Genomic DNA, 25,829 nt, shown 5'->3' with positions numbered 1-25,829 from the left:
GCAGCCTGTCCCAGTGTCTGGCCACCCTTGCAGTAAAGAATTTCTTCCTTACTTTTAAACTAAATCTACGCTTTTTTAGTTTAAAGCCATTCCCCCTTGTCCTATCAGTACATGCCCTTGTAAAAAGTCCCTCTCCACCTTTCTTGTATGCCCTCTTTAGGTACTGGAAGGCTGCTATAAGGTCTCCCCAGAGCCTTCTCTTCCCGAGGCTGAACAACCCCAATTTTCTCCTCTCTCAGCCTGTCTTCAAGGAGACACAGGAGACAAGACGTTTGCTACAATCATGCCTTAACTGATCCACTATCTTTGTAGAGATCAGGTCATCCACTGGTGAAGTCTTCCACCTCTTTACAAACCATCATTTGTAAATCTTCCACAAGGTTATCTCATTATTTTCCCATTCCAGAGAGACCTCCCTGCTGGCACAACATTTTTTTCCTCCCTCTACCCCCACTTCCCAAACTCTCAAGTTTAAAGCCTTTCTCCTCAAGATTAAAAGATCTCAAAGATTATGTTGTATCCTATAGTATATGTTGTTTTCCAGTAAATTATGTATAAAATCCAGAATAAAAAAAAAGGTCAATCCAGACTTTAAATATTGTTTTAACGGCCCAAGAAGAGCTGACCACAGTCAGTTCCCTAAAACAAGCAGCAACAAAATTTGAAATAAATAGGCAAATAAATGAAGATATTTCTGGAAAGACTTGGAAAGGAAGTCTGTTCAAGAAACACATTAGAAAAGTAGTCTGATGCACTACAACCAAGACATGTAAACATAAATTTGTGGGAAAAAAGTGCTTAGAGCACCTCCTCTGAGGTGTTATACTCAATTTCAAAACACAGCAGAATCTGCCCTAAGCCACAGAAATGTCATAACATCAGTATGTGGTTAGAACTGAGCAAAGCGGTACTTGATACCATGGGCTAAAGCTCCAACAGTGACGTTTTCAGAACTGATATTTTCTGAAAAATTTTCAGTTTCTGCAACAGCATTCCTTAAATACTAGATCCTGAAGTTTATCTTAAGTTCCTCTAAGAAATTTTTACAAGAGTTTTCCTGCTCTGCTGTTGACATTTACATGGATCTGCTCAGCAAGAGAGAAGCTGGCTGACTAGAAGAGATACTGTTTATAAGTTATAAAAGCATGAAGGAAAAACGAAAGGGAATTTTTCCTTCCTAAATGTTTTCAGCTGCATTGATGGTAGGCATTACTGTAATCACGTTCAGAGCATTTTTTCATATGGAAGTACAGGTTGAACACTGATATTCCAGCAGTAGTAAAAGTCTGCTTACAAAGATTGCCTTATCTGCAGGTTTTACTACACTGTTTTATCATCACTCAGTCATGATGTGCTCCTATAAATATATATACCTATATACTTCAGGCCAAACTCCTTCAAATTAAATGCTGGGTGAGCGATAGGAAGAGAAGAAGCAAAAAGTAGAAGTCATCCATAAACCAAAGTGCTAGATCCAGACTCATAAATCTGAGATGAAATTTAGCTCTGACTCTGCACTGTATGGACTGGGTATGTCTACAGCTGAAAAAGGAGGGACAACCAAAATCAATAGGTGCCGAAAGATAGGTCAGGGCCTTTAGAGACACGAGGGTGCATATCTTTGTGAGGTTGAAAGGTGCAGGAAAAGAAAATGTGCGAAAATAGTGGAAAGGAAAAGAAAAGGAAATTAATCCTTTGGGATCTACCATAAAAATGTACTTTCCATCCTGTTAACCTGGACATTTTTTGGAATACAAGTAAGCCACACAGACTCCTCTGAACAAATCTGTGGGAAGAGTAGATGCTCACTGAGTTAAGACGTGAAGTTTACCAAAAAAAGATGATGTTTAAAGAAGTTATTCTTTAGGAAATTAATACAACTTGTACATTGAAACTAAATAGTGGGTGAATGCAAAGAAAACAGAACCTAGAAGTGTAGAAGGGAATAAAACGGTTTTAAATTTAAAACTATAGCAATGACCATTAATAATATACTCTTCTGCAGAGGACAATCTTGTCCTAAGAGGATATTCACTACAAACTTCACTGAGATCTGCACTGTAATGAAGTGAAATAATTTCTAAACAGATGGCTTCTTTATGATTCAAACCTTGGACAAGAGAGTTTAAGTTATCTGATCTACATTATCTCTGGCACTATTCTGTTATGCCCTCAGGGAGAATGTTAGAGAGTGGGAAGGGAAGTTATTATGCCTGAAATGTGAGTTTTCATTATCCTCTAATGTAGGTGAAAACATGAGAAAGGTGAAGCTTCATCTTAGAGAAGTTGAGGTCCAAGAGGTATCACACATTTCAGAGGCAGTTGAGTGCACAAAAAGAAATTCCACATTTTTATTGTCCATTCATGTTGCTATCGGCTCCACCCTGGTTGCCTGACTTTGAATATGCAGGTTTTCAGGAGCCCAGCAAATCTCAAACCCACTGAAATTAAATGGAATTTGGACTTTAATTCCTTTGGACATCTACGAAGAGTCCAGATTGACAGGTGAATGGATAACTGTTTTGCTCTTTTCTGTCATCTGACATTGGTGTCAGACACCAAATACAAGCCATTCCTCAGGAAAACCTACCCAAGACACTGGGAGAGCACTCTAGTGAATTATCACGACATGTTTGTTCAGATAGAACCAAGGGGTTGAGGATGACATCCTGAGATATCTAGTTCAATCTTGTGCTCCAGACAGGGCCAGCTGTAAAAACAGACCAGGTTGCTCATGGCTTTATCCAACTGGCTCAGAAAGGAAAGGCAAAATACCACCTCTCTGAGCAATCTGTTCCACAGCCCCATTGTCCCTCATGGTGATGAAGATTTTCCTTATACCCAGTCCAAACATTTTGTTTCAATTTATGACTGTTGTCTCTCATCATGCATTACTGTGAAAAGCCTGGCTTCATCTTCTTGATAAACTTCCCTGTAGGTATTGGAATGCATCTATTATGTTACCTTTAAGTCTTCTCTTCTCTAGCCCAAACGCTTCTTATTCTCTTCCTGAGGTACCCACTTTAAGCCACTGTTGGATACAGTACGCTCAAAGGTAATGGAATACACAAAGTGTTGGTCAGACCCAGAATAGATTTTCTTCTGCTTATTGCTACCAAACACCACTGAAATCTAGTTAGTCTGATTTTACTAACAGAGATGACAAAAATACAGAGTGACAAACTTAGCAGAGGTTATTCATTGATGCATAGCTTGATTAACCTGCCTGTCATATTCTCTTCTCCCAAGTCATAAGGAACACCGCTAATACAACAGGAAGCCATTGCATTAGTCATTCTCTCTAGGAGTCTAGGAGATAAGGTCTTGCACAATATATTGCAAGATTTGTGAGAGGCAATCTTTCATCATTGTCCAAATCCATTTATCAGACTTGATTTCACATACAAATCAATGCGAACATTTTTGATTGAAAATGTTTTTCACAGAAGATAGAATAAGATTTTTTTTTTTCAAAAAGGAAGGACCTTTCAAATAAAGAAGGACTTCTCAAAAAATGAAGGACCAGAAAAGATCTGTTCAGTACACCATTTTTCCAGAACTTTGCCAGTTCTCTCTGAATGACCAAAATGTTGAGCATCTCCTAGAAGGAGTTCCTGAACAGGCTGCATTAACTAGATCAGCTCACTCCCGCATTTTACTACTGCATTCATTCCTTTGAATATCTGTGGGCACCTTTCTCAGGGGAAAACTTAAAGGCCAGAAGTTTGTGATTACAAACAGGAATTTAATACCACATCAGCTTGCTGCCAGGAGGAACTTTCTTTTGATATAAACAAGAGATAGCATGGCTTCAGTCTCCTTTGTTTATCTGAGAATGCTTTTTGCTCTGAGGGCCTTGCTTTGTTTCTTAAAGCTCACAAGAAGATTCTTAAAAGCCTAGGATCACTAAATGGAAGTGACAGGACTACAGCATCTTGCCATTAAATAAGCTTATTTTAGCACCAAAAATCCCCCACCCCATCAACTGTTCTTACAAGAAGGCAGGAGGTATCAACAGCACCACCTACTCTTGCTCTCCAGTCTCCATTTCTGCCTTTGATCCAGTTTAAAGAAAGTGTCAAGTACAGCAGTTCAGCATGAAAACGCATGGGCTTTCCCTCACTGCCTTACGGTCCACAGTTTCAGGTGGGTCACAGAGTGGTTTGGACTTGAGCTCATAGTTTGACTGTAATGGTTGTGGGTTTAAATCTGTAGAAAACATGCAGCACTAAGCAATATGTAAGATACAAGCAGCTGCTAACAGGCTCATTCACAATCCGAGGACCACTACACCCACTGGTATTTCTGTTTGTATGTGCGAAAGGCTTGAATACTCTGTGATGACAGCCATTTTACTGTAGTTTCAAAGCTTCCAATAGACTAAAGTCTGATATTCCCTCTCCAAAATAATACAGTCACAAGATTAGCCCATTTCAGAAGGAAACTGCCTTGGTGGGCCAGAATTAAGTGGGCCCAGGACACTGACTTCATTTGCTTAAATAGTATGTGCGTCAATGAAAATAATTGCTAAATAAAGAAACCTCCCAGCAATTTTCTTCCAAGTCAACATTCACAAGCTGTGGTTTAGCACTACCCTCCCTTTCGTGAAGCTGTAACACGTTGCAGAGGTTATGAAACTACCAGCATTGGTAAAATATGGGTGGAGTGAGCGAGGGGGTAAGGACAGTTGCCACTTCTGACTCAATGCACATTTTTTCTTGCCATGACACCTTTTCCTCCAAGGTTACCCCAGGAATCTGGTCAACTGGTGTTATTGTTGGATTCCAGGGAAGAGGGGAGGATATAAAGGGATTAGGGAAAATGCCTGAGGTCCCAAGGGCACTGTGAAATTTGGATAACTTATGAGATTCACTGGCTTTTCTGCTTTGCAGGATAAAGCAAGCATTTGAGCCATAAACCCTAGGGAAAAGGGAGAGGGAAGTATCTTTTTTTGTTGTTATTTTAAGGGATGCTCTTACCTTCTCCATCGAAAATAGGCTGGGTTTCCATGGTAGGCGTTGGCTTTGAACCGTCATCTGAATTGAGAGTTAAAAAGAATCGAAAAGAAACTACCATTATTGAGGTAAATACTATCTACTCTCCAGTACTGTTGAATGATTGGGATTTGTACATGGCCCGGCCAAGTCCAGAAAAGAGAGAAGACAGACAGAACAAAAACAGTTTACGCTAACAGCAGTAACATTTTACATAGCAAGCATGCATGAAGCACTATCCTTAGACTTGAAAGAAGCCTCCCCCCTTCACTCCCCTCTCCCTCCACAAACCATCGGTGTGCATCACCTGGTAGTCTCCCCTTGTTGCACTGATCAAGCAATCACCTTTTCAGTTTCAGGTGGCTATATATCCCACATAGGTCGCTTCCTGACACAGCAGAGGTCTGAAGATTGCTGTCCCACTGTGTCTTTCTCCTTATTCCTTTTGTTCAAAATAAAATCTCTTCTGAAACTTACCTGTGCAGACCCTGGCACCAGCATGCGCTGCAGAGCTGTTAGAAAGGGATGGTCAATAGAAAATCTTTTTTCTTATAATGTCTGCATCGAGGTGTTCTCTAATTCAACACTGTGGCAATGTTCTTCTAATTGCAAAATTGTGGGAAAAGAACTTCTCTTACATTAGGTTTTTCATGTGCAAGAGCACTCCATGTCTTCTGACCGCAAGTCTTTAATAATTAAAAGCTTCAACCAAAAAAGATTCCCCAGGAAATATAAATCTCAATATTTAGAGACAGACCACAGAGGGAAGTGTTCAGTTTACACTCTGTTTGGCTTAGTATGCCTATCCATCACACCTGCAGGCCCAGCTTGGATTCAGGCTGAGTATAATTCCTCAGCACTCAGAGGGATCTGCATTTCAAGCCCCAGCTTGGCGCATCTTTACACAGCACTAGAACAGTGGCATAGCATTAAGTGATGCAAAACTCAGTGTGGGCAAGCTAAGCTAAACTGCAGACGAAAGTCTTTTGTTACATTGCATTATTAGAGTATTGCTGGGTTGTAAACTAAGATGAGATTAGGCTAGAATTGCTTTTTTCCCCATTTTTTTTTTTTTAAATACAGTGACTTAAAATCTACATTATGTAACAACTATCTTTTGCATGTGTTATAGGCAAAGATGACACTAGGCATCAGCAAAGTGGGCAGTAATGTAAAATGTAAAGTTTACACAGTGAAAACCCATTGAGGGGAGGCCAGAAAAGCCAGGCTTGCCACCATCTCCATGATTACCAGATGCACAGGGCAGACAACATTTGGAAGAAAAGTGCATGGGACAGCCCATCCTAGAGACAGCAATAACTGCCCTCAGCTTTCCCTTATATTAGTTTCAATTGCAAAAGTAAGAGACCATTGGAAGGGGAAAGGAAGGACAGAGATGGAAAACAGAGGCTTGCAAACTATTTTTCCACCCCTATCTGTATGTGCAGTTTTATAAAGTAGGCAAAATCCTGAACACCTCTTCCACAGATCATTAATTTGATGAATTTCCACATAAAGTAATCTAATTCACAGAAAGCAAAAATCTGCTGGCAATGCCATTTCAACCTCAGAGATCCGCTGAAGTAAAAGGAGGCTGACAGAAATAAGGAAGAGAGACCTTGTTGTCATTTTCCCTCTTTATCATTGTACTTGGTTTTATGCTTAACCGCAACCATAGCAAAAAATATTTGGAAGAAAAAATTACTCACCATTTCTCAGTCAACTTTTGTTGTGAGTTTTCCTGTTATTGGGTATTACCAGTAACATGGATAAGCAGCATTATTCTTTAAAAACTTGAGCAACTAATTTCTTGGGAAAATTCCCTGAACTTTGCTTAATTTACAAGAAGGAAGATTTTGCCCTTTAAAGAAATCTTTGGATAGAAGTAAATAGTTGATCTTCACTTTGTGTCAGAATACGCTGCTCTGCTTCTGCAAGATCCCAGAAACCACAATTATGACTTGTTATTTATTTAGAATGACAATTTACACTGTAACAAAGCAGCAAGCAGCACGTAAACAGCATGACTGGCTTTACAGATTGGGAAACCAACCCAAAACTGCAGAAGATGCTTGTAGAACAACTGGAAAAGTGAATAATTCTTAAATTATATAAAACAGGAAGACATCTAGCATTGAAAAAAATACCAGTATGATAGTAAGTTTATTCCTATTATTCTCATGAATGCTTCTGCACCAAGTAACTACAGGACTGCTTTTCAGATTTAAAGCAGCAAACCAGAAGCCAACAACGGACAAAAATTAGAAGTGGAGCTGAGCCGCAGCACTTTATCCAAACCATTATGTGAACTTTGGCAGAACTCGGGACATTTCAGGTTCAAGGGGTTTGTCTTAGGCTCGTGTGTGTGGTATTTGAAGAACAGAGAGAGCAGCAATTACAATTTGGTAAATACATTCTTCTTAAAGAAAGATAATTTGGTAGCAGTTTTTGTATGAAGTTAGCAATCAGGCTACTGGAGTTTATTAAACAGTGACAGAATAAATGCAGCAAATGGACTAAAATACCAAAGTGACCTTTGAACTGAGGGGCTTGTTTAAGATAATCTCAGTAAAATGGCTCTGTGATCCACATAGTCGTTTCCTCACTGGGTTACTAAGGCCAAATTGTCACTAAGTCCACATTGTAGCAGCACCCACTACAATATTAAGGGTTTTGCAAATAGAGGGAAGTGTAATTATTCCCCTGTTGTTCAAGCAAATCTAGTTCTTTCATCACACATACAAGAAAAAATGCAATAGGCAAGAGCCCTGTAATTAAATTCACCATATTTCAAAAATCAAAAGCCAGAGATATTTCTGGTTATTTCATTAAAGGTCATGAAATAGTCACATAAAAGACACCATGCTCACTTCCCAGCTGCCAGCTTCTTGCTCTGAAACTACCAAATCTACTTCTTAAACTGGAGAATTCTCAGGAGGTCTGAGTGTTTCAATGTAGCTTATGGCAAAAAGCTTCACTTCCATTCCCTTTGGGCAGAACAACCACCCTAATACTTGTCTACTCTCATTTGATTTTTCCTCTCACTCAATACACTGTTCATCACACTGAACATTTGTTCCACTGGCCTGTTTGCTCCTGGTAAAAAAGGAGTAAGTTCTATTTTACATACCCCAAAGTTTTGAACAAACCCTTTGTATTCCTTAAAGAAGCATTTTAACAAAGAACAGAAAAATCAAGCGATTTCAGAGATCTGGAGTCTCCTGTGATGTACGGAATATTGTTTACTTTGGAACCAAAGGTAATGAAGTATGTTCATCAGGTACAATCTATTCCTCTCTTCAAAACACTATTAAATTCCACACTTTCAAAGAAGGCATGTAACTGCAATGGTTCCTCATGTAGAGCATGTCACAAGGAGGGATCAGAGGCCAAGTTAAGTGCTTCCTAATCCCTCTAGATGGCAATGCGTTCAGATCAGGAACTCATGTTCTGCAGAACTGAAGAGGATTTCCTTTGGTTGCAGAATATTATCAGAGCTTTGATGAAGAGTGCATTGGCATGCTTCTCTTCCATGTTTACAACCCAAGATGAATACCCATTTTCTTTTTCCAAGACCATAGTGAATACATACAGCATCACTCAATGGAATACTTCCCAATGGGACACCGTTGTAAAGCCATAAAACTTGCCTATGGTACACCTGCGGAAGTTGAACTGACTTTTCTGGTTCAATTGGTGTCAACTTAAAAATGGTATTTTTATCTTATCACTGGTATGCATGAAACAGGCAGATCCAAACAGATCTCCCTAAGCCATTTTCACATTAAGATACAATGGCTATAAGGCAGAAGTCCACTTGCTACTACTGTCAGAAGCTCATAAGCTTAAGAACAGTTTTTGTTGTGTTAGCCTGACAATAATTCAAAACATGGATAATTACTCACCTGCCCAGATCTACCACTAGTGATGGGCAAGAACTCTTTATGCTTCCACTAGGACTCCCCTCCCTTAGCCTCATCCTTGCAGAATATCTAGCAAGCATCCACATCTGGAATGACTGCAGAGTACACTGGGATTGAGGGACAAAGAGATTCACGTCATGCAAAAGACAACTGTTAAAGTGATCTTTTTACTCTGAATGATAGGCACTGAGGCCATGAACAACTCCAGTTATGTCAGGAGAAATGTAAACTCCCTGACACAGAAAAAGCATAAATTACTATGGAAAAATGTGAAGCAACTGCCTGCTGCTGTGAATCACTGTCTTGCTTCAAGCCACCTAATGGAACCTGGAGAAAGGGGAAACGTTAGGTGAATTAACGTCCTATATTGCATCTCCTACCCAGAAAAGCTACAAAAGCCAATTGAATACTTGCATCACCATATTAGCAGACCAAGATCTATATACTTCCTAAGCAACTTCAACCTTCAGTACATCATTTCTGTGTTCTCACTGGAATCCATGAGACACTCTGTAAACATTTCTACCATTTAAAGAGCACTAGTGTTTATGGAGTCAAACATCCAGGTCTTGTACAAAATCTGGTCTTTTTTAAGTCCACAGCCTGAATGTTATGGTTCCCAGTCTCTGAGTCAGCCTGGGAGAAAAAGAGCATGACATTTTTAAGTGCATAGCTCTGCCACGGGAGGAGGCAGCCTTTTTCCAGTGTCAAGTGGTTCCTTCACTTACCATCATCTCATTTTGAGTGAGCCATTACAGAGCATAGCCAAAGCTAAATAGGCAACTTAGAGCACAGATAGCAAGGACAACGAGCTAATTCTTAGTGTGTCCTGTTTGATGCAGCAAAGCCCGCCTTTAGTGAGTCTGTCAAACCAACAGGAAGGGAGAAGAGCTTTCCTAGGCTTGCGCACTCCTGAAGGACTTAAGTAATACATACACGTTTCTGTGGCTTAAGTAACTCTGGTCAGATGCAACAAAGACCTGCCAGGTCATCTCAAGCTCCCTGTATCTGTGCAGTTCCTGAATCCTGAAGGTATAATTTTACAGCTTCAACATTTCTATGTATTACCCCCCGGCTTGGAGGTGTTTTAAGTATTAAAAGATGACAACAAAACTTGTATTTGCACTGCATGGTGTCTTACACAAAAATACATGTCCCTTCCGGTATTGCAGGGGTGGAGCAAATTGTTGCCTTAATCACAATCCTTCCCTATATCAAGTGAAACAGTTTCAGCAAGTCATAATTAATTTAACAGTTTATGCAACTTTTATGCAGAGACATATATCGCCAATATAAATGCAGAAAGTTAGCACTCATGCCAAAAAAAAAAAACCTATTCTTACAATTTAGCCAAATCAAGATCATTTCTTGCCAAGCAGCTGAAATGGAAATGCACCAGCGCAGATACACTTCCCTGCCAGGTTTTCACACCCCTTTCCGTAGAATCATAGAATTGTTTAGGCTGGAAAAGACCTTTAAGATCATTGAGTCCAACCACTTTATGCATGGAGATCCCACAGCTGTTAAGAAAAAGACCAACTTTTTAAATTAAATCAGCAAAAGCAAGTTCTCATTCTTTATAACCTTCATTTTAAGAAACAGCAACAATGTGCTCCCTTTGGATATAACAACCCACAAACACCTGGACATGGACCAAAATACAGAAAAGTTGTGCTTAAAAAGCTGAAAATGTTCCTAAGTGCTGAACATGAAAGGGCTCCGTATGGCTTAAGGAGCTCTTAACTGCAAAGGCTGACTCATATTGTCACTGCAGTAATTTTTTTCCTTCCTACATCAAGTATTCTGTACGCCATACAGATGCAGGCAGTGTTTACTTCAACAGTGCATTTCAAGCATCATCCAGATAGGATGAGGACCCTTCCCCTGTGCCTTCTGGAAGGCATTAGTTCCCCCTGCTTCCTCCTTGCAGGTGCATCAACATGAAAAAAAAACACTCAAGCCCTGAGGACTTTGTGGTCCAATGTAGTCAGCGCATTTGTATGGCAGCACAATTCTTTGCCCTGCAAGAAAGCCTATCCCACGCATAGACAGCTGGAAGTAACTCTGACCCCTGTGACACAATTCAAAGCCTCCTCTGTTTGGCTTTTTGATTCCTGATTGACACATTCACTGCCAGGCGGAGATAAATGCTGTTGGGAGGACAATGTTGAACCGCTCCGACTATTCTTGGGAAGGACTTTTTCAGAATAATAAACAAAAAACATTGGTGCGCTTAAATGTTTGAATAGAACTGGAGATAGACAGAGAGGGGACTGGAGTGCCTTACAGAGGCTGGCAAGTCAATTGAAGAGTTAATTGTCTGGGTGTACAATGAGTTTATTCTGATCGAAAACAAAGAGCTCCCTCTTCCTGGGCTTGGTCCTTCAAAAGCAAATGTGTCAAAAGGGGTCTGGAGCAGCACTCTGTATTAATAGCAATGCTCTCGTCTCTGGGATTTGGCGGTTTAAAACTGTTGAATCCCAAGCTTCAGATAGGCTGTCTCTAAAATCCAAAGTCCTCATTTACTGCTTATATTCTCAAGGTACTTCTACAGCAATTAGCCAAAACAAACCTGCCCTCTAACTTTTCATTCTTCGTAGCTTTCAAACAGCTCCTTTTCAAAAATAAAGGCACAGCAAGATATTACCCTTCAGACACAATGCTGTAGACACCTTCCCCAAAATGAGATCCAGTTTTATATTATTTCAATTATGTATCATTTGAAAAGAGGCAGTTTAAACAAAACAAGTGGCCCTGAATGTCTCATACTTGGGAAGATACAGAAGCCCAGTCCACATCTGGGCCTGCATTTCAGAGCGCAAACTATAATAGGTCAAACCCACACAATGTCCAAACACACCCCCTGCCTCTGGGAAAGTTCAGATCCAGATTCAGATTTGAACTTTGCAGGTTGAACCAAGCCCTATGGTAATTACCGCTTAAATACCTGACTCACTTCTGTAAGTTATGCAAACTGTTCTGTGGGAGGAAAAAAAAAAGAAAAGACAAAAAAAAGAAAAAAAAAGTCTTCCTAGTACTTCAGTATGGAAGAAAACACATCTGAAAATTAAACCATTATGATTTACCACCTCGATGGCAAAACTCTTACAGATTTTGGTGCTAATGCAGAGACATAGATGTTATTCTAGGGAGAAGTAGAAGCTCGAAGGTTCAGAGAATTAAACTAAGCTGGTTGTGAACTGTCTAGTGACGTAAATTTGCTTGAGTACTTGTTAAAAGTTGTTGCTTTCACCCACTCATAGAAATCTAGCATTTCAAGTATTTTTCCTCAGGTATACAGGCATGTTTCCAAACAGAAGACAAAGTGAGAACCTTAAAATAATTAAAGCACTCGCCTAATTCAAACTTGAGACTCACGCTTTGCTCTCCCCTTTCTTAAGCTAAGTTCCCAACTATAGTGCTATCAACTAATTTGGGAGGGCAGCAGGGAGCCACAAGTTTATGAGAACTCTCTTTTGTTCTAGCAAGTAATAAATGAGAGGTTCAAAACCTTGAAACCTGCGAAATAACATTTCTTGGTTTTCAGCCAGTTTCTCTCTAAATTGTGAACAGTAAACTGCACTCTTAACCAATTCTGCAGGCTTGGAGTTTTGGACAAGAAACAGCAGTATCTCCCAAGTAGCCCGGATACAGCAGTAATTCCAAACAGGGAACCTGCGCACAGTTCTGCTGTTTTGAACTCAACTAGACTTTTCAGTTCATTTTTGGGCTGAAGTCCAACACAAAGATCATCTTTTTTTATCAAAGCAATTTTTCCATAAGAGATGGGCACAGAAGCAGATGATTTGATTTCAGTTTGGTTAATAGAGCATCTCTATTGCAAGGAAGATGTTGGATGGAGAAGACCTGTAACTACGCATAGGTTTGCCTTATGCAGTTTTACAGTTTTCAGGCTCCACAGTTAAATTCCTAACCAAAAGGCAAGACTGGTCTCTTCAAAGATGTGGAAGTAATAGGAAAATAAATGCCCAAGGCCAGATTTGAACTTTATTTGCTAAAAAGGAGAAGCAGGTAGTAAAGGTCAGGTTAGCTTGAGATCATCTGCAGTTTAAAGTTGCACAAAAAGCTTTATTTTCATCAAAGTGGAATCACTCTTAAGCTGAGGGCATTGTCATGTCCGCTCCCCATCCCCCCCACCCCATCTTCAGAGGCTTGTTATTCCCACCTTCCCCAAACAATCCCCAACGCAGTTTCATTCGTGAAGCCAGACAGAAATCACACGGTGCTGTATGACTTAGAAATACATGCTGTTGTCATCAGTCCTGACCTAACTTTAGTTATGTCCCTGCCCCAAAGAGAATGGCAACTAGCTTGACAATGGTTTTATTCGTCTTAAGTCAAAACCTTCAATTCACTCCCAGAGTGGCTCAAATTGCCAGGAGAAGAAAGAAAGAAAGAAAGAGAAAAAAAAAGGGAAAAAGCTTATAAGAACCTGCTTATCATCCTTTAAAAGACTCTTGAGGGAGCTGCTAAGATGGCAAGTCACACATTTTTGTTAATCTACCATTTCCACTGTACCAGGTTTGACCATTTCTCCCTTTGAACAGAGTTTCTCCCCCCCCCCCCCCCCATAGATAAAGTGTCATCATTCTTTGGAATAAGGTAGCATTTCTCTGGTATTGCTGCATCCTTTCTATCCTGCTGCTGTTCTTGCCACCCTGCGCTGAGATAATAATCAAAAAGTCATTTCTGTATAAACTATGCAATACTTTTATCTGGAAAAATGAGCGTATTCCAAATTCCACAGTGTCAGAGTCCATCCTCCTTTGTATTGTTCAGATAGCAGCAGGGACAACACTAAAAATCCCTCTTTAGCCTGAAGTCCATTGGCCCCACTGTACAGCTTGCCTAGAAACACTACACAAACGCCATACATTTACACATAAACCTGTTTATTTCACAGCAGATAATTTCAGAACACAGTATTTTACAGCACACAAGCTGTGAGCCCACCCTCACCAGCCACACAAACATGGTTAAAAAACCAAAACACTCATTGAACTACTTGTTGAAGAATGAGAAGTGAAGCAAAGCTCAGAGCCCCAGCTCAGTTTCCAGGCTCTGCTTTGGTCATCTGGTAGTTTTCAGGCAGGATCACCACCTGCATATTGTAGCAGACTAATGTTTCACAGCTTCTAGCAATGTTCTGCACGGTTAAAGCTGAGAACCTGTGACCACCACTGAGCATGGCTATTTTCCTTATGTATTAGCAGTAATTTCAGGGGCATAAAAAAAACTCAGCTACAATGATACACTGGAAGGCTATTGGAATACCTTCAAACCTGAAAAACTCATATAGGTTGCAGAAGGAGGCTCCCTATAGAAGTAGAGAATATTTTTCATTCAGCTGCATGCGTAGTTGTCCTTCAAAAGTCAAATATCCCCCTACTGATACAGACACGCATACTCAATTTGAAACAGAGGGTAGCTAAAGGAACCAAGGGGTTCTGGATGGGACTTTTGGGACTGGACATAACACATAGCATCAAAAACTACCTGTTACCAAAAACTGTGACTACTTGATGCTTGCTGAAAAATCATGACATATTTCCTAGTGGACAATGGCAGCTGGCTGTGGGCATGGCACTCGGTTTCAAGACGGAGCCTCCAAGGCTCATTTTGACCAGCAGATACCTTCACAGGTCAACTGGTGTAGAAAAGCCTTGCTGTGGTAAATGCAAGCCAGCAACTATACGGCTGTAAATCCAGCACTTCCCTTCTGCTCTAGAGGAAAGAATCAAGGTAATGAAAAGTAGAGGAAGAATAGGAATAACCTTATTCTTCAGGGAGATAAGCAATTGAAAGGAAATAAAACAGCTGTAATAAACAGTGAATAAAGAAGAATTAGGCCCTGCATTTGTGTAACAAAAGTTGTATCTAAGTGCATATCAATATTGGTTACAATGAAATTATTTGGAAAAGGGCCTAATATCCCTTCTGCGGATTTGCATGACATCTTGTCCCAAGAAGAAGCAGAGCCCATAGTAAAAAAGGGAGAAAAGGGAGGCAAGTCAGAAGAGGCAGTGTGGTACGTGGCTGCTCCAGACAACCCTGGCACTAAGCTTCACAGGGGAAGCGGAGAGGACAGGCAGAACACAGGAAAACACAGCAGCAATATCATAAGGGCTGGGTAAATCACAGTCCCCCTTCAGCAAGAGTTGGGGTTCACATTATTAGGAATGTTTGTTGGGGGTTTTTCTCCAGAGCAGAAACAAACTTCAAAGTGTCAGTGTTACTTAGACTCTGGAGTGATGAGATCAAGGAATCAGCAATAGCCAGCACTGAGAAAGCTTAAAAATAGATGGAAGGAGAAGTAGAGGAAGAGAGCCTTACTTTTTTTATAGCTTCCTACTTGGTGGAAACATACATTTTTATCTTACCCTGTAAGCACTAGAAGTATGATAGATACTGCAGGATTTTAAACCACAGTATCTTAATTTTGAACCATCTTCCATTTGGCTCACTGCCTTGAGTGACATTTGAAATAAAACAGGGAGCAAAAAAGTTTCCACACAAAGAAATATTTCACTTAAGACACCATATCTCAAAGCAAGATTTTGGCACCTGACATCATCCCAGACTTGGAGAGAAGTTTGCAGGAAGTTCTATAGCATTGTCAACAGCTGCCTGATCACTGCTGGCAAAAGCAACAACCACCGTAGGACTGTTTAGTTTAGCCTCTCTCATTTGATTCTACCTACAATATCATGTCATCTTCTTCCAGAAGCCTCTGCTTTGATGTGAAGTATTCCCTGTTTCCCCCTCAACACACACACCATCCTTGACTACCTCTCCCAAAAGGCTGCTCAGAGTCCACAATCAACTCCACCTTGCTGCTTCTAGGCTGTGTAAAAGGCCAGATACTTGCAGCTGTAGAAAGGGGAGCACATCTGAAAAATCCCACAACGATATTTGATTCTGATATTAGACTGCTTTGCTGAACAAGGAAAAAAATTAACAATTGTTATGTTATGCAAGCTTCATATGAGTAATGATCAGATCCCTAGCTTTGGGAATGTTTTAGAAGCTACCTGAAATATATGGTGGCCTGGGGCAAGGGGCATGAAGGGTGTGATTGGAATTTCACCATCTCTCTTCCCTGTCTCTGCAACATCACACACTTTCCCTTTCACTCCTCTCCTTCCAGCTCTGGTCTCTTCAAGGTAAAGACTCTATAAACTCCCCCACATCTTCAAGGAGTATGGCCTGTAAGTGGGGGGTGGAGACGGCAGCAAATTTCCCAGATCAATGGCCATTTGAAATTCAGACATATGGCTGAAGCCCTACAGCTGCATGTGTTAATTACCACACGTGTCCCCTGTAAAGCAGTCTGTTAAACACAAAAAGAAAACAGAAGAGAAAAAAGCCATTCCAAGGGATTAAGTAAATAGTCTAAATTTTTGACCCTGCTCCCCCAGACACATGGCCATGTATAAGAACACAAGCTCCCTTCCTTTCTTACGACACCTGCATGCTGAGGAAGCATAAGACCCCTTCCACCCCAAGCCACATGCATTGAACCTACCTCAAAGTGTACTTTCCCCTTCCAGCTCCCCCCTCCTCCTGCCCAGCCTCTTCTCTCACCAGCCCCTCTCCCTTTCTCCTTTAGAGGACTAATTCCTGGCTGACAACCAGACTAGTCCTGGGCTTACAATACGCCTTTTCATTTCCTCACAGGCAAAGAGAATGGATACCTCGCTGCTACGTCTGTAGTGCATGTGTGCAAATGAGGGAAAGGGGAAAAAAAACTAACTGTATTTTTTTCACTGCTTGTTTCTGTAGGTTCCCCCCCCCCCCCCCCCCAGAATCAGAGTAGAGGTTCAGGGCTTTAGTGAGTGAGCACAACTCTGCTCTCTAACTATATTGCCCCAGCTAGTTCACCCCAGGATCTGAATTTAGTCTAAAGGATTTTTTTTTATTTGATTATGAAATTGAAGAATAGTTTTCCTACATGAAGGAATAGGCAGGGTAACAGAGTAGCGCTGGAAGGACCTCCAAAGGATCTAATGTGCTTCAGAAAGAAATCTGTATGTATAAAACAAAGCACATCTCAAAAATATATACAATGTACAAGTGACACCACATTCTCAAAATAAAAGTATTTTTATTTTAAAAGGAGAAGGTCATTCCTCAAAGATGCCTTATAGACTGCCAGACATCTACAGATTGACTGTTCAAAACGAGCCCAAGACAATTGATCTTAAGAACTATCATCATTTAAAGGCATATTTGTGAGCAGCTGAATAGTCAAGATGAAACTTGTCAAGTCCTTACACTTGCAAACTGCTTTGCTGCAGCACCTAAAAGTCTCATCAGCATCCGAGCACAGCGACATCTAATAAAAGACAGACATAGCGCACAGTAATTCAGTCTGTCAGGAAAACTTCTCCAGTCCCTAGCATTCATCAAAGCATTCTGCAATACATGTCCCTTGCTGTCAACATAAAACAAAAACCCAGATGACTGTATGGAGGCAAGCCATTATTCCAGCTAGATCTGTTCTAAAGTAGCTTTGATTCCCATAGGTGTGGTCTCAGGAACTCAAACAAACATCGTGGTTGCCTCTTCAGCTTCCCCCCTACCTTACTTACCAGCACACACGCTCTGTATGCGTCCAAGCTTTCCCATCACAATTTTACAGTTTCTCTCTTACAGAGAAATCCTGGCAGAGTTCACAGAGCAAAGGACTTGAAAGGAAAGTACTTCCAATCCCTCAACTGAACCCCTGCACCCAGGACAAAGTATGTTTCCTGGTGCATTATGCTGATTTGAAAGAAAATGACACAAAAACATTAAGATGCCTAGATTCTTCTGCAGGATGCAAATACTCAAGCAAAATAGGGTCATGTTAGGCTGCTACAAGAAAACAACTTCTAGCTTCACTTAACTGCAAACCCAGCAATTTCTCCAATTCATCCTCGGGTTTATTTTTAAGAAACAGCTACAGAAGCCAGGAAGTCTACTAGGACTATTAATTTCAAAGTTATAATGATGCTGTTTTAAAAGATCTAAAGAAATACATAGTGTAATAGTATAACATCTTGGCATGCTGATCTAGACACTCAAAGAGCATGGGAAGAATTTTAACAACTCTTTAAAAAAGAAAAGGTGTTGAGGCCACATAGCTACAAAGTATTTAAATGACAAAAACAACCCACAGACCCCCAGAACAATTCCATTTCTCTGCACGCTGTAATTGGTCAGACACCAGAAATCTGTGTATAGCACATAAACAGTTAATAATACCTTAACAGATGTGGCTTAATCAATTGTTAGCCTGCTTATTAGATTTACTCACCAGGCTGCTCAATACTATGACTTAATCATTTAAAAACCTTTACAGCTGTCCTTAAGTCATTACAGACATGAGTAGTCTGTAGATTGCTATAATAACACTTGTAAACTACAATTTTATTAAGTCATATTATATAGACTAACCTACCGATTAGAACTGTTGCTTTATAGATGAAAGCAGAATTCTTGCATTATATCAAACAAAATATACCTTAAAACAGAATTTGCCTTCTGCTGAAACTTGCCAATGAAACTTTCTTCAGTCTCAAATTTGATACATATGTTCTGAGGCCCACAAAAAAAATGTCTTAATGAAAACTAAACAATTTCAGACAAGTCAGTGATGAGGGGACCCAAAAGGATTGGTCTTAATTGTACTGTTTATGTAGCAAATTTGGGGTTGAATTTTTCTTCTAGACCTTAATATTTCTAAAATCTGTTTGATTTATGACTATCTCTAAGTGTTTCTTACAATACTGCACTACTCTGGAAAAGTGACTCAGTATACGCAGTTTTGTAAAATTACATTCCTCTGTTCTCACAAAAAATGATCACAAGTCCTGACTAAAAGCTGGGTTCTCTCTGTCTTACAAAATCTGTAAATAATGGCAAACTACAATCTGCCATACCTGTGAAAATCACTTGCTTCCTACAGTTACATTTAACTGGAATTTAATAAACAATTTTGTAGATTATGTACAGTATAGGATTAGCAATAGGAACCAGAGTTCTGAATATCTATAATCAGTAGGTTCTCCAGTGTGAAGTAATGATATTTTTATAGTACAGAAGCAAACTTCAATTCCACCACTAAGTTTGTTTGGAAATATAAATATGAGCTAACCAAAATCCTACGTGCTACAAATCCCATCAACAGCATTTTTTTTAATTCACGGACCACTCAGGCTTTTGCAGGACAGTGGTTTTGTTGCATTAATCTCTCCCAGTTACTTCTCAGTCACCTGAGTTTTTATCCCAGTTTCATGAAAAGCAGCACACAATCATGTTTCTCCCAGAGATGATTTCCTGCCCCCTGTTAAATTTTATCAGGACAGACTGCGAAGCTGTCACCATCAGCATGTGGTGGGACAACGAAGCTTTTGCACACCCAGAGGACTTGGAGCACAGCAAATCTGCTGCTTTCAGGAAGCAGACTTATTATATATGCATAGCACAGTCTGACTTTCCACATAGCAACACTATACACACAGCTCTGTCCAGAAGCATCAAAGCGTATGTGCACACTTCGTGTACATGTGTATATTTTACCCAGAAAAGACCTGACAGACACTTGTCAGCGCTAGTCTAGGAATACTACGTGACAAAGTTAAACAGTTCAGAAAGTAATTTTTGCATGCAAATACTCCCTCATCCAGACTTATAAACTAGTATATTACTTATTTTAAAATAAGTACATAACAGATGCAGAAGAACTTTTTGGGTAGCACTGTGGGCTTAGTACCTCCTAACGTTCTGCAAGAAATTCATCATAAAATGATGCTCACCAGCTAGAACCATCACTTGAAGACATACTGCCCCAGTAAATTTATATTTCTTACACCTTACTGACAAAGGCCAAACAATATTTCTCTATCTTTCCTGTACCCTCCACAAGCTGCTAAAAATACGACAGCTTTTTCTCAGTATTTATAAGGTTGGAGAGGCAGGAAGAACTGGGCACTTGAGGCTTGGTTTGTGTAACAGTACAGCTCTGTTTCAGATTTGATCAGTACCCGGTTAACTCCAGAAAGAACTAGAGAAGACAAAAACCAAAGTCCCAGTCTCAGGTTTTGGTCACACTTCAACTTGATGATTTTGTCAAGATATTATCTGTATTCTGAGACATAGGCTAATGTACTAACACCTGTGGAGGCAGCATGCTCCCCTCCCTGCAAGCTGACAGCAGGTGAATTAGTGCCAGCTGCACCTGACTTCTTACCACCAGCAGACAAAGCTTCCAGGTCTCCATGTACAAACGGTTCCATTTATCTACATCAGCACAAGCCATCCTCCACTTGGGTTTGCCCGAGGAGAACATTCACCCTTTACTGCTTAGTGTAATTACTGAGTCAGACTAATGGCTCATTACTGATTCAAATTGCTTAGTCTACTGGCTGCATTAACATTTTCTAGAGGTAAGACCCATGGAAACAGCAGAAAGAGCACCACAGAATGGGCCAAGTTGCCCACAATTGCAGCAGAGAATTTCCCTGCAACGAAGCCTGCCTTTAAGCCTGTTTCTCACAGTTAAACCCACAAAAAGGAACCCAATTCTAGATGTTTAATTGACAGGAATTTTAAATTGTTCATCTTGGGTTCCTCAAATTACTTCAGTGTTTTCTTGTAGGCTACAAACTCATTGGGCAAAGCTTTTCACAACACCATACAAGAGTCATGTCTACATGTAACATAGCAAGTGTAAAACAAACTCAGCCCAGGCTTTGCCTTCTGTGGGGCCATCAGAACTTTCATTTCAGCAACATTACTGTACCTGCCCCAGGTTCAGCGAATTGCAGATGTTATTGCCACCTTTTGCAATAGGGGAAAAAGGCAAGTCAAAGCAGGTCTTGAACTTTACACAGTGCAAGAGACTTTATAAAAGAAAAAGTTCATACCACTCAAGACTCTTCATGACTGACACTGACAGTTTATCCAGCCCATATTTACCCTGTATACTTGCATCATTATTTAATCCTAGATTATAGAGCCAAGCTTCCTTTCCCATTTCCTTTATTCAGATGATTTAAAAATTGTATCAACTACTCACACAACGCCCAGAATAGTTAACCACCACTAACAAACCACTATTCCCAGATATTTTTTTTCCCTCTTCACTCTCCCAATCTCTCCACTTCTAATTCACTCAGTTTCTAGTTTTAAGAAGGAAGACCAAGTGACTTTATGGAGATAAGCAGTGACACGGCTGCTTTTTACATTCCTCTGTCTCCCAATGAGCCCACTTTTTAAAACCTGCTTGGTGACTGTGAAAGACACTACTCATAGCTGCAATATGCCAAATCTGTAGCTTTGAGCTCCTAAGCCCCAGCATTCCTCAGATAAAGAAAATAAGGTTTTGTTTTGTTTCATGTTTGCTTGTTTTGTTTCAAATGTGTGGCGCAATTTCCCTTTGGCTAGGAAGGAACATTCTGCATTCTTTAGGCAGGGAAGAAATCCAGTCATGTTGGCTCCAAGGATGCCTTTCACTGCTTCTTAAAACATTAACAGCCTCACAGTATGAGAGAGGGGGGAGATCCAGCTCTCTAGGGGACAGTATGAATCTTCCAAGTCTCTCTGGCCTTTCAAATGAAGCAGCAACTGCAGTAAATTAGGGCAAGAAGCTCCTTACAAGAAAGGATAGTACAAGGAACATGTCAGAATAAGGAACAGACAGCAACAGAGATTGGCAGGTTCTGGATATCCTAATCCCAACCAAGAGTAACTGCATACTCTAACAAAGGTCCTGGAAACTTGCTCTTCACTTACAGGATGAATTCGGCATAGAAAGAACAGTGGTAAATGTCTGAGCTGCAAAGTCCACACACTAAGTATGTCCTGGACAGCCTGGGTTTCCATTCCACCTCAGATGAACACGCCTCCATCTCGCTGGGCCTTCCAGCAACAGAGCACTTCTCAGACACAGAACAAATCATTATAGCTATTTCAAAATTCTACATTTAGTGCCAATTTAATTTGATTTAAATTACCTTACAGGGCAAATCGTATGAGTAACTGGCATTGCATCATACAGCAATAGCAGCAATGTAAACATGGGCAACCAGAGCACGGGATTCAAAAATAAAAAGGATTTCTTGCCAGCACTCTTGCCTGTTCTCTGCATAAAGCTTCACAGAGCCACTTATGGAGCTACGTGCCAAGCCATGTGACCATAAAGCCATTACATTTTCTTTCCCACAGTAGTGACAGAACCTGTGAGTGGAATCACGTTACCTCACATCTTCTGGTGACTCCATCGTACCTATTGACCCCCAGAAATTAGGGCTAAACAGGATGGAAACATTTGGAGGAGAGTTATTACCGATAACCAGTCTTCTTCTCTTTCCAGCATTAATTCGTCTCTTCTAAAGGAGAGCTAACGTGCTAATAAAGCCTTCATTTATTACCCAAAAGCTTAAGCCTACCCATCTGCACTGTTTCTAAGGCAGAGCAGCCTCCATCCAAAAAACTATTTTGCCCTGAAGACTTAAACTTTGTGTGATGCTGGTGCCTTTTATTAGCTCCATATTTTACATTCCTGTATGAATAGGAGAAAAGAAATCACTTTTGAGAGTCTTAGTTTTTCCTTTTCTTCCCAAAAGTGCCTATTCCATGCCAGATAATACTCTTTCACTCAGAGACCCTAATTCAGGGATGGAAAGAGGACTCTGCTTTGCAGTGGGAAAAAGCCAAAAGCTCCCAAGTCAGGTGACAGTTGCCCAGAGTGATGTCAGAAGTTTCAAAACTGTGCCTCTATAACAGAAAGGTCATAACTGACCCAGTTCCTGCTGGACCCCTCCTCATCCTGCCCTTTTCATCTTCTTGCGAAGGGCAATCTTTGCAAAAAGTCTGAACACTCAGCTAGAATGGATGGTTACATGCACACTGGCTAGCCACCAGTCTTCAGAGAAGCCAGACCTCCAACAACCACCTTCCTGCAAGGCAGCCAGGCTGTTCTTGGTTCCAACTTGCTTACAAGAGCTGATACTGGAGTTCTGAATCAGGGTAACTTAAGTCAAGAAAAAACACTGATAAGACAGACAAATTCATTTTTAGATTAGGCATTCATCACTAGCCAAACCACCAAATTTTAAACCAAATTATTTCAGCTTCTAAAAACCCTCTTGATTTTGAAAGACGACTTTAACAATTGCTCACAAGTATCTTTCTAACATGATCGACAAAGGTCGAAGTGGCTTGTGCAGGGGCTTCCAACAGATATGAACACATTCAGAATTGGAGGGGACAGCAAGCTGACATGATTGCTCAAAGCATGCTGGCCCAAAGGGAAACATTTCCCTTTTCTTGACAGGTACTCCATAGATGTTTCTGCAGCCATGTGACCAAGCGTACGCTGTTCTTGAAACAGGCAGCCTCCAAGAAGAATCAATTTATATTACAAGTTTTAGATTAATTCATTCCATTTACAGTTCCCTTTTTTGCATGTTCCAACCTCAGAGTTAATAAAGGGAGTGAAGTGGGAAAAACAAGTTCAGATGTTTACCCCTTTTGCTCCTGTTTCTTATGAAATCCAGTGTCAGCTGTTTCCAATTCTAGAACAAACCAGGACTAGTCAGGTAGGAAGCCTACATACAACTCCCACTCACAAATAATGCAGATTTCAAGAGCAACTGGAGTTGCTTGCACTTCAGGCTAGACTAGCAATGACTGCATTAAGAGAAAGATAACAATGCATACAGATGCCAATTACACATTAATACAATTACAGGTTTACAGAGACATAACCTTGTCTAAAATAAGAAGCAGGCTTCAGCATTCAGTTTTAACTAAGCAGTTTTCTTTGCATCTTTGTTTTCCTAAGCTACTGTACACAAGCGATAGGCTGGAGAGCAGATATACTAAAAATGCATCACTGCTTGTAACGCAGCAATCTCTAATTCCTGTTAAGTGTTTTCAGGACTGGATTGGCAGTCCCAGCATGGAAGATGATCTTCAAATTAAATGTTAGTGTCAAGGCAGGCATTTTCCTGTATTTTGAAGTGTCAGGAATAATTGGTTTAGAGAGCAGTAAAAATCCTGCATCAGATTATCAAAACAGGAATTTCTCCTAGGAAACAGCCTTCATCCTCACCAGCAGGAATTGAGGATGCATTCAGTGCTGTAGTAAGGAGTCAAACTCAAAAGTTGACTCCGGAGGTGGGGGTAGAGGGGAGCATGACTGAAAATCAGGGTGTGGAGAAGGTCTGAAGACAAATTTGACTACTCCTCGATGTATACTTCAGCGGTCACCCCTCCCAAGACTATTTCAATGAATGCAAATCAGAGGACACAGGTAAGGAATACACACAGGAGAAGAACAACAACACATCTAGTGCCTTGCTCAGGAAAGACAAGGACCAAAGAAAGGAGTGTAAAGGAGGACCAACACCAAATGCACAAAACAGTGAGGTTTCCAAGCATGGCTAGGGTTTAATCCAGCACTGCTCCAGCTGGCCAGAGGGTTTTATGTTCTGTTAAAAATACCACCTTTCAACACATATAAAGTCACAACCATGACATTGGCACTCCTGACATCCAGTGTACTAGTCATATTGACAGCCTTCCTAATCTCTAGGGATTTTACTGAGAAACACTCAGTAGTTAACTTCAAGGTGAACAAGCAGAGGTTATTCTGTGCCAGCCGCCCCTCTGGGAAGCTCTGCTTTCACATATGACATCTTAGCTGATAAGCACAGAGCACACCATTTTGTACTCCACAGGGTGGTACATGAACAGACTACCATCTTATTCCTCCTGCTGCAGGGGGAGGTCCAAAGGTACATAAGCCTCCTGCACACCAAGCTGGTTAAGAACCCAGGTTTGAGTTATCTCAAGGGACTTGGCTGGGCAGCTGCTATTACAAAAGACGTTGCTGAAGCACAGGACTCCACTCACCTTTCCTTCCCGAATTACCCTGGCTTGATGGCTTATCAGTTACAGAACCTAAAGGGGAGGAAAAAGAAATTAAAAAAAAAAAAAAAAAAAGACATCTATTTAGATGCTTCATGATCACACAGAACACATAACGTCACATTAATACAGCCATATCTCAACCCACAAAGTGTCTGTTTCACTTCCCAACAGCTTAGTTTAGGATTTAGAGGGGCTGTGGCTTCAACCAGCATAAGGAAGTTTTATGTGTTAAGATGTTAAATCAGGATGAGGATAGACAAGAAATCTTTAGTAGCTGGATCTAGCAATTTGAAAGAGCTCAGTAGAGCAGTGTGCTAGTAAGAAACCTGGAATAAATCCAAGGGCAAAAAGGAAAGATCAGTAAGAGTCACTTTTGTTTGCAAATGTCAGGAAGAACAAATCAAAAACAGGTGGGAATGCAAGGGCAGTATTTTAAAGGAAAGGGATTAAGTGGGACAACTTGCAGAAAATGTATTTCAACCAACCCCTGAACATCCCCAGATGTTTGAAAAGGGACACTGACAAGATCCAGCATGTACTTGAATAGAACACATCCTGGGGTTTTTAATATAACTTAGATCTTAACATAACATATATGATTCTACACTTTCTGCAGTTCACTTTAGAGCATCATCACACAGTTTTCCACTGAAACTTGAACTGATAATAAAAGGTTTTTTTAACAAATCCATTACTAAGGTGCATATTAAAAAAAAAAAAATCTATGACAAGACACTTTTTTTTCCAGAAAAGCTTTATTCACAAGAAACTGATTCTTCTGTGCACCATTACTGAACAGATCCAGTGATTACTGATCCTTCCAGGAAACATGGATCAAAAGTCAGCTCCAAAGGAGGCAGCTCCAACAGGCTCAAGAATCTTGTGAAGAAAACCCTAAACAAACTCTATTGTCCAGACACTTTCACTCACAGATCAGTTCATCACAGATCTGCTACTGAATTACAAGTAA

At 40.4% G+C, this 25,829-nt stretch overlaps 1 protein-coding gene across 7 annotated transcripts in view; it reads right to left on the bottom strand.

Annotated features, from left to right (window-relative positions):
• Nucleotides 1-25,829, bottom strand: part of SMOC1 (SPARC related modular calcium binding 1) — a 158,696-nt gene that overhangs the window by 27,766 nt on the left and 105,101 nt on the right. For 4 of the 7 annotated variants that reach the window (XM_080396517.1, XM_080396520.1, XM_080396516.1 and 1 more), the window contains 2 exons: nt 24,842-24,889; nt 4,980-5,069 (listed from right to left, as the gene is read on the bottom strand). In XM_080396517.1, the coding sequence (XP_080252643.1) occupies nt 4,980-5,069; nt 24,842-24,889 (138 nt within the window). The remainder of the gene's footprint in view (nt 1-4,979; nt 5,070-24,841; nt 24,890-25,829) is intronic. The other 3 variants (XM_080396519.1, XM_080396518.1, XM_080396515.1) reach the window with 1 other exon arrangement.

The sequence above is a fragment of the Falco punctatus genome (genome assembly GCF_963210335.1).
Source record: "Falco punctatus genome assembly, chromosome: 7".
NCBI classification, from domain to species: Eukaryota; Metazoa; Chordata; class Aves; order Falconiformes; family Falconidae; genus Falco; species Falco punctatus.
This window is presented reverse-complemented; position numbering and strand designations above follow the sequence as displayed.